Below are 13,571 nucleotides of genomic sequence, written 5' to 3'. Positions count from 1 at the left end.
AAACTATTCTTAACCTGAGGTACCTCTTTAGCTAATGGGGCCTCCCACTGCCGCTGCGCCGTTATCATGCAGTTTCTGTTCTCATCCTGAAGCAAAGTTCTTAACCCGAGCTACTATTTCTGGGTTAGCGGAGTCTGGAACCTGAAGCGTCTGTAACCTGAGTTACCACTGTATAGAAATAAAACTCTGATCCTAAACCTCCAATTCCTTGCAGGTATATTCATTCAGGAGAAAACTTATGGGAGTAAACTGTGAGAAAAATATATACCCATTGCCTTGTGGGGCATATTTAGGAGAAGAAAAGACTAAGGAATAAATCCTACACAAATCCAGAGTGAAGACCCTAAGACAGTTGAGTGGTGCCATGTACACCTCCTTCTGGCAACTCCTGCAGCCAGTCTGGTTCCAAACGTATTGCTCTGCTTTCCTCTGGACCACATCGGCGACACCAAGTGGGGGTCTTGTCGTCTGGGCAGCCCAAGCCCTCCAAACTCACTGCCCAGGCTTGGGCTTCAGAAGGTTCACTTTGGTGCTGCTAATGCGGCAAAAACAACACAAGAGGCAATAGTTATAAATTACTGGTCTCTGCAGCCACAGCAGGCGCTGCAATTCCCCAGTGGTTTGACTTCACCCCGAGGCACACTTGAGACAGACAGATGCCAACATTTGTTTGAACATGGCTCATGGGTTACTATGTCTTTTCATCAAGCTACTGGAACAGGCCACAAGTATTTCAGTATTTCTTCTTTAATGTTTTACTAGATTCTTATTGTATTTTGATGTGATATACTGATTTTTTGCTTGAGATTTTTTGCTTGTAACTTGTGTGAACCACTTAAGAGATTATATTATAATAAGCAGTACAGAAGTTATTAAATGAATCAGTGATCAAGGTTATAAGTATTTTAAAAATCCAAAGTGATTATTAACAAATTACTTTGAGCCACCACCCACAAAAGACAGCAGGTGGTGTTGCATTGTTTTTTACAGTGTAAGGTCAAACTGGGACATGCTTTTATTACCAGCTAATGACTCCATACTCCCATCAATGGCTTTGAACACACCGCCCAATTAGCAATCTCAACTCCATATATAGATGAACAAATATAGGCCCATGAAAGATTTGGAACCATAATAGAAAGCTGACTCCGGCAACAGAATAGGAAAGTCACTAAGGAACAGGACAAACCATTAAATGCCATTCATAAAATCTCGTGTGGCACCATGAGATCTCTTTCTGTCTCATACACACACAGAAAGAAAGAGAGAGAGAGAGAGAGAGAGAGAGAGAGAGAGAGAGAGAGAGAGATGAATGGGACATTCTATGCACAGTTCTGGTCAACTGCTTTGTCACTTCACAGCAGCAGCAGAGGCCCTTTTTCCCCAGCTGCCACTCCTACTATGTATTTTGCTTACACAATCCACAGATGGGGCAAAGGTCACCCTTTTAGATGCCATTAAAAGGGGATTAGACAATTTTCTGGAAAATAATGGCTACTGGTGATGGCTGTATACCAGGTGCTCGGAACACACATCAAGCCTAGCCAGCAGAGCCAAGGATGCTGGTTGTAGTTCAGCAGCAACTCAATGAGGATGAGGCAGAATGCTTCTGAATATTAGTCACTAGGTAATAACAGTGACAGCCCCCTCCAGGAAGCTTGTTTGCTGGTGGGAGCTGGTGACGGACAGAACAAGATGTTAGACACACCTTCAGTCTGATGCAAGGCTCTCCTGTGTTCTAACATGCATGGGATGTTAGAATGACACAGAACATTTTGTGCACTGGCATCTGCCCAAATGCAAAATATAAAGATATAAGAGCCTACGATGTTATTTATGCAACTCCTGTCTGACTCTTCAGCTGACACCAGATGGCTCAGCAAAACAGAAACTGTTTCACCGCACACTGACTTGGGTGAAGGCAGTAGTGATAACTCCCGGTTGCTTCTGCAAAACCTCTGCAGAGCTTCTCCTCCCACCCCACCCAACAAGACTTCTGGCACGATGAAATGACTCGAGACCAAATAGTAAGTCTATCCTCATATGCAGTCATCTGCTTGGTGCTAGGATAGAGAGTAGGCCTTCTTTGGTTCATCTTTTTGTTTCTTTTTGCAACAGGCAAAAGCAGCACTTTACCAACACAGGAAGCTTCCTTACACCAACTCTGATCATTGCTGCATCTAGCTTAGTAGCTAGATGACTGGCAGCAGCTCTCCAGGGTCTAAGACAGGGACAGCTTCCCAGACCTACCTGTAAATGCCAGGGATTGAACATGAGACTTTTTGCATGCAAAGCAGATGCATTGTCAATTAGGGGTGGGCAGTGGTTTCACCAGCGATAAACCACTGAGTGAAGCCGACATCACGGTCTACTCCTGATGCCGGTCCTGGGCGATATATTGATATATCGTCCAGACCTTCTGTCAATGAATTATGACCCTTTGGCTGCAAGTTCCCTTCCCCTACAATTCACAGAGCTCAGGTGAGGTGCAGCAGTTGCCATAGGGAACCTGTGGCTCTTCAAATATTGTAAGACTCCAATCTGAATATATCAGTCAGCACAGCCATTGATCAAGGATGAGAACTGCAGGTTCCACCACTGCCAGCACGAGAGCTCTAAGTTTAAAAGCATTCTTTAAATTATGTTTGAGATGTCACAGTTCTCCTTCCCCAACTCACGAAGGGTCTGAAAGTCTAATTGTTTTATTGAAACTGGCCAGATTTCAGTAGGATATGACATGAACTGGCTAAGCCACGTTTTAATATGATAATTAAGTTTTCTTCCATGAGATAAAATCAGCTCTTCAGGGCTTTCTATGCACCCTTTGGAAATCACCTGAGGCTGAGCTCCTTCTTAAGCTACCCCACCTCACTGGCCTCAATGTGCAACCTCCTTGATTGCTTTTGCTGTGCAGGAATGTGTCCCTGAACTGTGACGATGCCTCCTGCTTGCTAGATGAATTATGGAGATTCTGCACACCTTGGATTGTGCATGGACCAGATAAGAGTAGAGCAGTTGATGTGGTATAGCAGATACATAAAACAAGAGTCACATCAACTGCCTTACTCACAACTGGTTCTTGCGGCAGCCTGCAGACCTGGGAAGGTGACTTACAAGAGAATACCACCATTGGAATGACAAAAGCACCCACCCACTCATTCAATTAACCAGCATCCTATGCCAGATGTGTGTGGGGTGGGGTGGGGAGAGAGGAGTAATCATTTTAGTGTAATGGCACCTATTCTTTGGAATTCCTTCCCATTGCAAATCCGAGATTCGTCACCTTTATTCTTATTCTTATTGGCACCTATGTGTTTCTTGTCCAACAAGACTTTTGCACAATGCTCTTTATCCCAGTATGTATCTCCATGGAAACTGAAAATGCTTCTACATATGGAATTGCTCGTTTGTGTATACAGAATTGGTTTTTTACTGTGGCATTGCTTTAAAACATTTTATGGGAAGCAATTCATAAATTGAATGAAATGATCACATTATAATCCAATCACAGACTAAGTAAGACTTTTACTTTTCTTCAAACAATTTGTTAAGGACAGGATTCTAGTTCAAGTTAAACAGGAAGATATACAGAGTATAGCTGTTCAAACAGAATCTACTTCAAGAAAACACACCGTCACAAGTCATTGGACTAGTCTGTACGGTAAGACTCACAACTCTTTATGAACAAAACTTCCTCCCTCTGCTGGTGTGAGCTTGTCATTGGCCATAGCACCAGGCTCACACATTTCCAGTTTTAAGAGGTATACAGAAGATAGCATAGGAGATCTCATCCTTCCTAACTTTAAAATACTTCATGGGGACAGAATGTGCAATACTTATCACAAGTCTTACAATATTACCCTTCCATCATAATGCACTTTTGAGACATGTAACTAGTATATATGTATCTTTGGATGAGCTCCAAAAATGCTACAAAAGGTTCTCAGGAGGTTTTAGAAAGAAGAGGCAAAAAGATTATCTACAACTCTCTGAAATAAGTTAAGATCTGTTACAAAAGGAGGGGCACAGCTAGAGTCGGTATTGCTTAATACTTCCTGAATGCCAAAACACTTTCCCCACCCTATCCATTGATGCGGTAGTTCAGATGGATTTCTGGCTTGATGTCACAGACTAAGTTGAGCAGGCTAGTCAGCACCTCCTCCCTGTTCTTCTGGAAGTTGTTCTGGAGAATGGTCATCTTCTCCTGAGTCTCCTTTTCCACCTCAGTGGTGGAACTGCCATGGGAACCAAGAGCCTGAGGCAACAAGGGGGGGAAAGTTTATTCAACAAGCTGTAATGCCGAGAAGTACATTTCATACCAGAAGGAATTTCATGTCTTTTCTAGGATTCTTCAGTGCCTCGATCCAGAACTATTCTATGCATATCTAATTAAGCCCCACTGATCTCAGTAGCTTTGTGTATGTGGCCCTCCAGGCAAGGGTGGGGGCTTTCAGTCCTCCAGATGCTGCTGAATTCCAACTCCTTTCAACCACAGCAAGCATGGCTAGAGGGCCAAAGTTCAGAAAGTCCCAGGTTCAGTCCCTGAATTCCCAAGTTAGGTATGGCAAAGACTCCCTGTCTGAAACCCTAGGGAGGCAATGCCAGTCAGTATAGACAAGTCTGGCCTAGAGGGACTAGTGGTCAGGCTTCAAAGGCCACCTGAAACATGCCCTTCCTGTAATACCGTGGTACCTCCGGTTGCGGACAGGATCTGTTCTGGAGGTCCAGCCGGATCCCGAGGTTTTCACAACCGGAGAGACCGCTTCTGTGCACGCACGCACGGCAGTAGAGCACTTCTATGCATGTGTGCGTGGCAAAAACCTGGAAATATACTTCTGGGTTTACTGCTTACGTATCCCGAAGTTTACGTAACCAGAGGGATACGTAAGCGGATGTACGACTGTATAATGAAAGGAGAGATGCTACCCAAAATAAAAAAAAATACTAAACATAAGAGTTGTAATTTTAAACATGTCGGTACAAATGACTGGAAAATCCATATTCTGAGCAAGTACTGCACTGAACTTCAACTGCTGTTGACAGCATTTTAAAAATAATGCTGCAAGAGAATGGTGAGAGAAAGTGACCAAGCACAAGTCCTTTTTACTATTAATCAGTTGCAAAGAGGGACTCCCGACTAGTACATGTTCTCAACCTTGCAGCAAACACAATTCTCCTTTTCTGTGAAACTATTAAGTTACAAGGAACATGCCCTCATTTCCATCTAGAAGCCCTAACTTTAAAAAAAAAAAAAAAAAAAAATTAGAAAGGTGTATAAATACTCTATGTATATGCGTGTGAGTGCATGCCAGTTTAGTTGAATGGGGGTCCGAAGAAGAGTGTATCATAGAACTGGGAGGAAAGGCAGCCAGAATGATCAGATGGTTAGAATAACTTTTTAAGCTTAGGGGATGAATTGACAGGGGGGAAGAGGCAGAAAATTTAAGTTGAATAACACATGGTGTGAAGGAAAGTGGCTTCCCTGCAAAATTCCATTCACCCCAAAAAACCTTAGGGCCGAAAATTGGGCAGGATGGAGAAAAGAAATTCAAATTCCACTGCTTTAAGATACAGCAACAGCCATTGTCTTTAGAAAGAAGTTAGGACATATCCACTGAGTGAAGAGCGGTCTAGATTGTAGGGATGATGACCCTGTGCCCTTCAGATGTTGCTGGATTACAACTCATTATCAGCCAGGGAGATGAAATCCTAACAGCATCTGCAGGGCCACAGGGTCTTAATCTCTGCACCAATAACTGCTGTTAAATCAGTTATATCCCAGACTTCCAAGAATCACCACAGGGGCAGGCAGCAAATCTGGGCAGAGAAGAGCAGAGAGGAGTGAAAAGAAAATCTTAGCTAGTATGGAAATCTAACCAACCGCTGCTTCCTTGGCTTTGAAATCCTTCTCCCTCTGCAGGCGGTACTGCTCAATTTCAGCTTGAGCTTCTTCTTTCGCTTGTTTCAACCTCCGGTTCTTTCCTTTTTATGGGGGGAAGGGGGAGAAAAAAAGAGAGAGGCAGAAGTGCTCAGATATCGGAGCAGTTAAGAACTGTAAACTGATTCAGCTAAGTTGCTCTGCTGTTTTCAGATTTTAGCAGGGGGTGCAACCACCTATTAAAGAAGTCAAGGGCTATTTATTATTTACTTATTGCACCTCTAGCCCCCCCTTTCCTCCAGAAAGCTCAAGGTGGCCTGCATGGTTGTCCTTCTCCTCATTTTATGCTTGCAACAACCCTGCAAGGTGGGTTAGGCTGGGAGGCAATGACAGGCCTGTGACAAGTCTGTCCAGTGGCTAATTGGGGTTTGAACTCTGGTCCCCCAGATCCAGCACACTCTAACCACCGCACCATACTAGTTCTCAGCCATGACTTAGTTACAGGCAAAAGCAAAGTACTTATTTGAATGCTGTGGAGCTGTGACGTCAATTCACAGACACACTTATAGCCCCAAAAGGTCGATTCACCCTGACATAACATGTGTGTATGTCTCTTACTACAGTTATGTACACTGTGTGTGCAATCTTTAGAGTGCCACAGGTAGCCTTGATTATCTAAAGCATGCATTCATGGGTAAAGAATATAGGGCAGTCAAATTACGGGGCAGTGATGATATTCACTGTGTACAAACCAGGAAGATAACTTCAGTATGATCTACATAGGATTACCTTTGAAGACAGTTTGGAAACTGCAACTGGTCAAGAATGCAGCTGCTAGGATGTTAACGAGAGATGGTATCTTGGAACACACAACACTGATATACCATCTGTAGGTTACCATTTTTGTTTCCATATTCAATCAATCCAAAGTGCTGGTTTTGAGCTTGCATGATCCAGAAAATAATTTTCAGGAGTGGTGTCCCACCTCTGGAGCTCTCTGCCTAGGAAAGCTTGTTTGGTAGTCCCATCTCTTGTATTTTGGGCACCATGCAAATACTTTTTTTCAATTCATTCAAGCTTTTCACAAAGCTTAGTTTACCAAATAGCATTAAACTGTATTACAGACTCACAGAATTGTAGAGTTGGAAGGGACCCCAGGGGTCATCTAGTCCAACCCCCTGCAATGCACAACTGGAGGAGGAGGAAAGGAATTCTATGCAGACTGCCAAACAAGTAGGGTGCTGGATGTGAGTTTCCTAAGGAAAGGTTTGGGCTTCACACCTCAGCCCCCCTCTACCTCTGCAGCTTTGGGGCAGCCAGGGTTGACTGCTGGGTTCCCCCACTCTGGAAGTAACTGGCCCCAGACACCTGTGTGTGTTTTTTGGGGAGGGTGGCAGAAGGGGAGATCTGCACTTCACACACCCAGGGTCTAGAAAGATCCACCGTGAAGTTGTCTTGTACAGTTGTTAATTTCTCCTCCCTCATAAGCCCTAGAACATATTTAGGGGGCATGCAGGGAGGGAAATTTCCAATGCACAGCCAAAAGTGCTTGTGCTAGCAGAATTGTTTAGCTGTGTAACATTTCCTCACACTTTTGTACACTTGGTTTGCTGCATTGAATATTTTGTCTCCTCCTAGAAGGGCACGATACAGATACGCAAAATATATAGCTGAACTTGCAATACATGTCAAGAAACTTGGAACATGACACTTGTAGGCCAGCCCCATGATGTGTGAACCCAACTAAGTTTTTGAACATTTGGGGCTGACTGGAAGCGACATCTTTAATCAAGGCTTGGGATTTGTCACAGTTTCCAACATGCAGATTAACCAGACACTTGCTTGTTACACTGTCTTTCGGGCACATGACATGCTTCCACTGGTCTGACAAGCCAGCAAGCTCCTTCCTCCAAGCAGTCATGTTGGGAAAGATTCCAGGTATTTCCACACACAAAAATAATATATAAAAAAGTGGATTAATTCAAATAAAGTAATTTTAGTTGAGCAGAAGGCTCCCGATTCCCAATAGACAAGACACTACAGCATATTACGTTTCTAGTCCAAGTCCCTAAGTGCATGCCAAGCTTTTGTTCAATCATTGAAGGATTACACAGCACATGACTTTGCAGACCATCTGCCCACCACAAACAACTGGCAATCTGCAGGCTAAAATTTGTTTGCACTGAGTAAACTAGCTTATGCAAAAGATTGCCCAGTGCATCCAAAAGTGGAAGCTGCGCTTGGAGCCAAAAGCAAGCTCCAGCCCAAACTTGATAGCCTTTTCTTCCTGACTTTATTGTTGCTTCACTCCTGTGCTACTATTCTACTAGGATTAGCCAAATGTTCTGCAGAGACCCTAAAAAGCATACACACGCCAGGTTCCCCTGTGGCACACCAGTTCTACCTGCAGTGTTTGGGTTCCTTCAGTAAACAGGTCCTCCACTCTGCCCTCCTGGACTTTGCTGTAAAATAGAGTTGCCATACACCTAGAATTTCATGAGCATATCCAAAACAATGCAGTTGGAAGCAGTGTCCGGGAAGAAATTGCTAAAAATTGCAGAAATTGCAAAAAATGTCCAGGAAAATGGCATCTGATGTCAACCTTTTGGGGCTATTTTCATATTTTAGTAAGGGGCACGACCACCTATGAAAGAAGTCAAGGGCTATTACTATTTACTTATTGCACCTCTAACCTACCTTTTCTCCAGAGAGCTCAAGGTGGCCTCCTCCTCATTTGCCCAAACAACTGTCTGGATTTTCACTGTTTGAAATATGGCAGTCCTATGTAAGAGACCACAGCCAGGCATCTCCAAAATGCACACAACCACACCTCTTCTACTGAAGACTCGGCCTTTTTAAATGTTGTAATTGTAGCCCATTTTCTCTCTTATAAACATACATTCTTCAGTAACCCCAATCCATCCTTTTCATTCCCCACAGGACCCACCAAAACCTACCTAACACATCAGCACTTTTTCAAACACAGATGTCTAAATAACGATGAAATTATGTAGCAAAGAGATAACCCTTAAAAAAAAAAAAACCTTCCTTTTTAACATGGAAGGAAACTATTTAGGGGGAACCAACAAAACCAGAAAACAAAAACACCCCCCCCCTATTTTCACTGGTAGGGGTGGAGTGAGACAGAAGAAAAGTGAAGAGGGAAAAGGCACATAAGGAAGCATAGGGCTGGAGGGGACAAATGTGTATGAAAGCAAAGGGGCGACGGAAGCATTGGGGAGACTTCGTGGGTAAGGAGGAGGAAATGGGGGACATAACGAGGCAGGGGAAACAGACATGAGAGAGCCACAGAAACATGGACACAGAGAAGGGGAGAAGGAAATTTTTATTTCTTTTTAACTCCCAAGTAAATAACCCTAGTCTACACATACTAAGCTGTGATCTCGCATAAGGTTTACCTGGGTGGTGCCACAGGTCTGGCAGCATCCCAGAGCCCTTGCACCGCCCTCCAAAAGTCAGACAAAATGGATGAACCAGTAATCTTTCATAAAATGGTGCCTTTGCGAGGTTGACGCCCCAAGTCGATTTTCTCAATTATGCGCCAACTCAGCTCAGCGCCGGTGCAGAGAAACTGCTAGTAGCGCTCTAGCTCTGGGAAGGAAAATTCAGGGTTCTGGCAGGGTCCTAGAGCCCTTCCCTCCTTGTGAAAGCTGGGCAATTAATAGGCTTCTGGTGCCTGAGCTCTGGCAGCATCCCACAGCCCTACCAGTCAGACAAAATGGACGGACTTTGTAATCTTTCATAAAATGGCGCCTGTGTGAAGCCAGTATCTGGCGCCCGCACATAGATCTTCTCAGTTATGGATCTTATTAATTTTGTACCACCTCTGCCCTGTGCAGGAGAACTGCCAGGACTGCTCTGGGAAGAAAGCCCCAGGGCTCTGGTGGGGTCCTAGAGCCCTTCACTCCTTTCCAAACCAGGCAAGCACTAATTAGGCTTCCAGCTTATGAGTATTCTACATAAACATAGTTTAAAAATGAAAAGGGCCGCAACTAGGGTTGGGCGATGCCTGGTTTTCAACATCATGATATGCCACCAGCTAAACATCATGATATACTAATATATCACAATGTCTGAAATAAGGATGGAACTATGTACAAGCAATGACCAATGCACGTGTTTCTAGTTGATACGTGATTGCGCATACTGTGAAATCCGGAAGTGATCCAAAAAGTCGTTAAATGGGGACACTTTACGGGGGGGGGGGGTCCACTAACATGTGGGGGTCCAGAATGTAACCCCTGCACAAAAAGAGGTCATCCTGAAGAGGCAAACAGGGTAACGTCCTGGCAACTGCTACTACTTAGAGGTCCCATACTTACAAAAAATTTTTTACCTTTAATATATTGTTGCAACTGTTATTTTAAAGTACATTTAGCACATTTTCTCAAATGTTAATGCTGTAGGAATAAGTAGCAGAAATACCACAGGGATACAGAAGGGAAGAAGCGAGGAAAGAGGCTTAAACAAGAGGGCAAGGTTTATTTTTATGTTTTTAAAACTCAGAAGTAATTTACAGCCATTTATTTTTCGATGCTACCAGGAATAGCTTCCAAGCGAGCCCATTTGAGGGCAGCAACCCTTCAAAAGGGAGGGCTGGGCAATGGGGGAGGCAAGGTGGAAGGGGCTTCCTGCTCTTGCGAGTGCTCCAGTAGGGCTCTGGTGGCTGCTACAGGCAGGGCCTGCCAGCACAGAGAGCCCAAAATAAAAGGAAGTGGGAAATGGGTTCCCAACAAGAAGCCTGGAGCCCCTTCAGACCAGTGTATTCCTCAACCACCTACCAACCTGGCACCTGCACTTAAAACAAGCAGTTAATGGTGTCTATATTACTGAGGAGAGTTTCCAGGACTTTCTTCAGCGCTTGTTCTTGAGGTCCGCTGTCCCCCGCAGGGAAGAGAAGAGGCAGCAGAGCAACAGGGGTGGTAAGAATCATGAGAGAAGTGATGACCAGCTTCAGTTTTCCCCACATTGTGATTTTGTAATTACTGCGCGTACACATTGTGATTTGTGATATATGTTTCATAATGTTTATTATGAAACCATTACCATAATGTGGACTTCAAACAGATTCTGGGAGATCTGATCTGAAAAAATATTTCGTAGAACCTCTGTTGCTCACAATGACCAAAGCCAACTATACATAAGGAAGCTTCATGTTATGATCTCCTTCCAAGCCACACTATTCTCATGTGTCCCAGCAACCTAAGCTACCTCTCAGCACAACAGAGAAACAGTTGCCTCACCTCACCCTTCCTTTATGTCCTAAGCCACCTCACAGATATGCTTTGGGCCTCCCCTTGTCATTTTATCCTTGCACACTGCTGCATAAATACAAATGTTAGACCCCTTAAACATAGGCTATTAATTGCTAACCCTTTCAACCTTGAAACAATAAGTTCTTTTCTCTGCCATTTTCACTACTGGGCTTTCCATACAACCACTGTAAAGTTTCAGCCTTGCCTCCACTGAGGGAGGGATGACAGTTCTTACTGACAGCAGATCCCAGCTTCAATCTGTGCCATTTCAGATCCTCTGCCAAAAACTCTGGAGAGCTGCTTGCAGCTAGTGAGGCAATACTGACTTAGACCAATAACATTATAAAAACTTTCCTGGTCACCATAATTTGCTTACTTACAGTACTAGCTGTGGAAGAAGGGAAACCTGTGCCTCAGCTCCATCACACCTCTGCCTACCTGCTTGCCTTTTCGTGATGACCACAGAGCATGGGGTTTTCCCTCCTCCATGGCTAGCAAGGAAATAGGCTAGTATTCTCTTAATAGGCTAGTAAAAAAATACTGAAGGTTAGCAACTTATGAGCTTATCTGCAAAATACGGAGGACAATAGACTTGCCTTGCCACCCAGAACTGTTGTCAGGATAACAACTTTTGTGCAACATAACATGAGAATTAGGTAAACAAGAATTCCTGAAAAGTTTGAGTGAACTAAAAAGTGTATTTGCATTGTGCCAAAAATATAGGAGGTGGCACAGCCAGACAAGCTTTGCTGAGCAGAGAGTTCCAAAGGTAGGACACCACAACTGAAAATTATTTTTTGGCCCACACAGTCAAAACCAGCACTTTGGATTGATAACCACGATAATTTGATTCAGTGTCAGCCCTTTGTTCAGTGCTTTAGAATAGTTGTCTCAGCCTGCATTTTTGAATTCCTGTCCATGAATAAATACGAATGAATAAGAATAAACACAAACAAATATTTAAAGCAAATAAATAAAAATAACGAAATGAGAATAAATACGAATACGTGAGTAAATAAAAATAACGAAATACGAATAAGTAAATAGAAACACATCATTTAAGAAGGGATAAAGAAATATGAAATAATAAAGAATAATTGAATAAATGACAACAAACGCAAAGAAATATTTAAAAATAAATACAAATAAATAAGTGAATAAATAAAAATGAATAAAACTGCATCCAGAGTACTGAGCCACCCCGCCTCCTCCTCCAGCCCCGGCCCGCCCACTCACTCTTCCGGGCCTCGGCCACCTTCTCGGCTGCCCTCTTCTCGGCCTGCAGCAGCTGCTGGATGCCCTGCGACTGGCTGGCCATGGCGGTGAGGCGGTCGGCTCGGCTAGCGGCGGTCGCGGCGCTCTCCGGCAGCTCCTGCCGGCAGCTCTACTGGCTCAGGTCGGCTCTCTCCCTCTTCACGACCAGGCCGCTGCCGCTCCTCTCGCAACTCCCCTCAGGCAAAGACCGGCACGGAGACCAGCCAGCGACGCGGGTCACCTGACGGGGAAGTCAGCGGAAGGGGCCGTGCCAGGATTTAGTTCCTCAAAAAACCAAAACCAATGACAGATTGGCTATTGTTCATCCTCTTTTCCGGCGCGCGTTGACGTCACCTCCGGCGCGAGTTGGCAAGCGCCTCGACGCTCTAGCCGCTACGTCGTGAGGAGCGGTGCACCCAGCCACCTTCGCCTGAAAGCGACTTTTCCCCCCCCCCCTTTACGCGCCCCTTCGAACTGAGAATTAAAGTTAACAGGAGAAGCTTCTTTGACGAAGAAGCCGCCCAAGCAAGAAAGCCGGGTTTCAATTATCTCTGCGCTCTATGGTTTTCCTTCTCCATGTTGTCACGTGGCGTGCGTCACTTCATCTCACGCCTCAACCGCGAAAGTCCTCACTGCGCACTCTCGAGCTTTAGTCTTTTAAACTCCGCCTCCCGGCGTTGCGCGCGCCGACCTGCCGTTCCCTCGCCGCCGGCTTTGCCTCTCGCTTCTGGGCGGCGCTTACTGCTGTTGCTCCTCCCTCTTTGTTATGCTACTGTATACCTTCACCACACGCACACAGATCAAAACATTGCTCGACTGCAGTGCGCAGGCGCGAGTGTCCGTCCTTCCCCTCCTCCACCCTCTGCCAGGCATTAAAAATACTCAGCTGTCTCACGTGAGGAGATAACAAATGGTGCTCAGCCCACAGGACTTTGGCGCAGCGCATTTCACCTCCTGGTTACAGCATCTTGGCTTCCACGTTACGATCAAGCGGTGTTTACATATAAATAAATAAATACACTAACATATATGTTCCAGATGTTTGTATGTACAGGATGTATGTTCTAGATACAATGTAGTAATTCAGAAGAGAGATGGACGAGAAAACGCATTTATCTATCTATCTATCTATCTATCTCTCTATCTATCTATCTATCTATTTC

The 13,571-nt window shown here is 44.5% G+C and overlaps 1 protein-coding gene and 2 long non-coding RNA genes across 3 annotated transcripts; 1 reads left to right on the top strand and 2 right to left on the bottom strand.

Moving 5' to 3' along the window:
- Positions 1-182: 182 nt before the first annotated feature.
- Positions 183-4,082, top strand: LOC309333899. The gene is made up of 2 exons (XR_014152770.1): positions 183-2,699; positions 2,730-4,082. It is a non-coding gene; the product is annotated as an uncharacterized lncRNA (long non-coding RNA).
- ATP6V1G1 (ATPase H+ transporting V1 subunit G1) lies at positions 3,506-12,702 on the bottom strand. The gene is made up of 3 exons (XM_081847819.1): positions 12,391-12,702; positions 5,882-5,982; positions 3,506-4,255 (listed from the first exon to the last, which is right to left on the bottom strand). Exons 1-3 carry the CDS (start codon positions 12,470-12,472, stop codon positions 4,082-4,084), a joined length of 357 nt encoding a protein of 118 aa, XP_081703945.1. The 5' UTR covers positions 12,473-12,702; the 3' UTR covers positions 3,506-4,081.
- On the bottom strand, positions 5,993-12,380 carry LOC309333867. The gene is made up of 2 exons (XR_014152731.1): positions 11,494-12,380; positions 5,993-11,461 (listed from the first exon to the last, which is right to left on the bottom strand). It is a non-coding gene; the product is annotated as an uncharacterized lncRNA (long non-coding RNA).
- Positions 12,703-13,571: the final 869 nt, after the last annotated feature.

The sequence above is a fragment of the Podarcis erhardii genome, assembly GCF_964252035.2.
Source record: "Podarcis erhardii genome assembly, chromosome: Z".
NCBI lineage: Eukaryota > Metazoa > Chordata > Lepidosauria > Squamata > Lacertidae > Podarcis > Podarcis erhardii.
The sequence above is the reverse complement of the archived record's forward strand: the minus strand, read 5'-3'. Positions and strand labels throughout refer to the sequence as shown.

Bases quoted from the DNA above. Each gene is read 5' to 3' on its own strand.
- ATP6V1G1 (XM_081847819.1), bottom strand. From the start codon at position 12,472: ATGGCCAGCCAGTCGCAGGGCATCCAGCAGCTGCTGCAGGCCGAGAAG. The intron at 5,983-12,390 runs GTGAGTGGGCGG...CCCCATAAAAAG, and splicing joins GGTGGCCGAGGCCCGGAAGA to GAAAGAACCGGAGGTTGAAA. The intron at 4,256-5,881 runs GTTGGTTAGATT...TTGTTGCCTCAG, and splicing joins TCAAAGCCAAGGAAGCAGCG to GCTCTTGGTTCCCATGGCAG.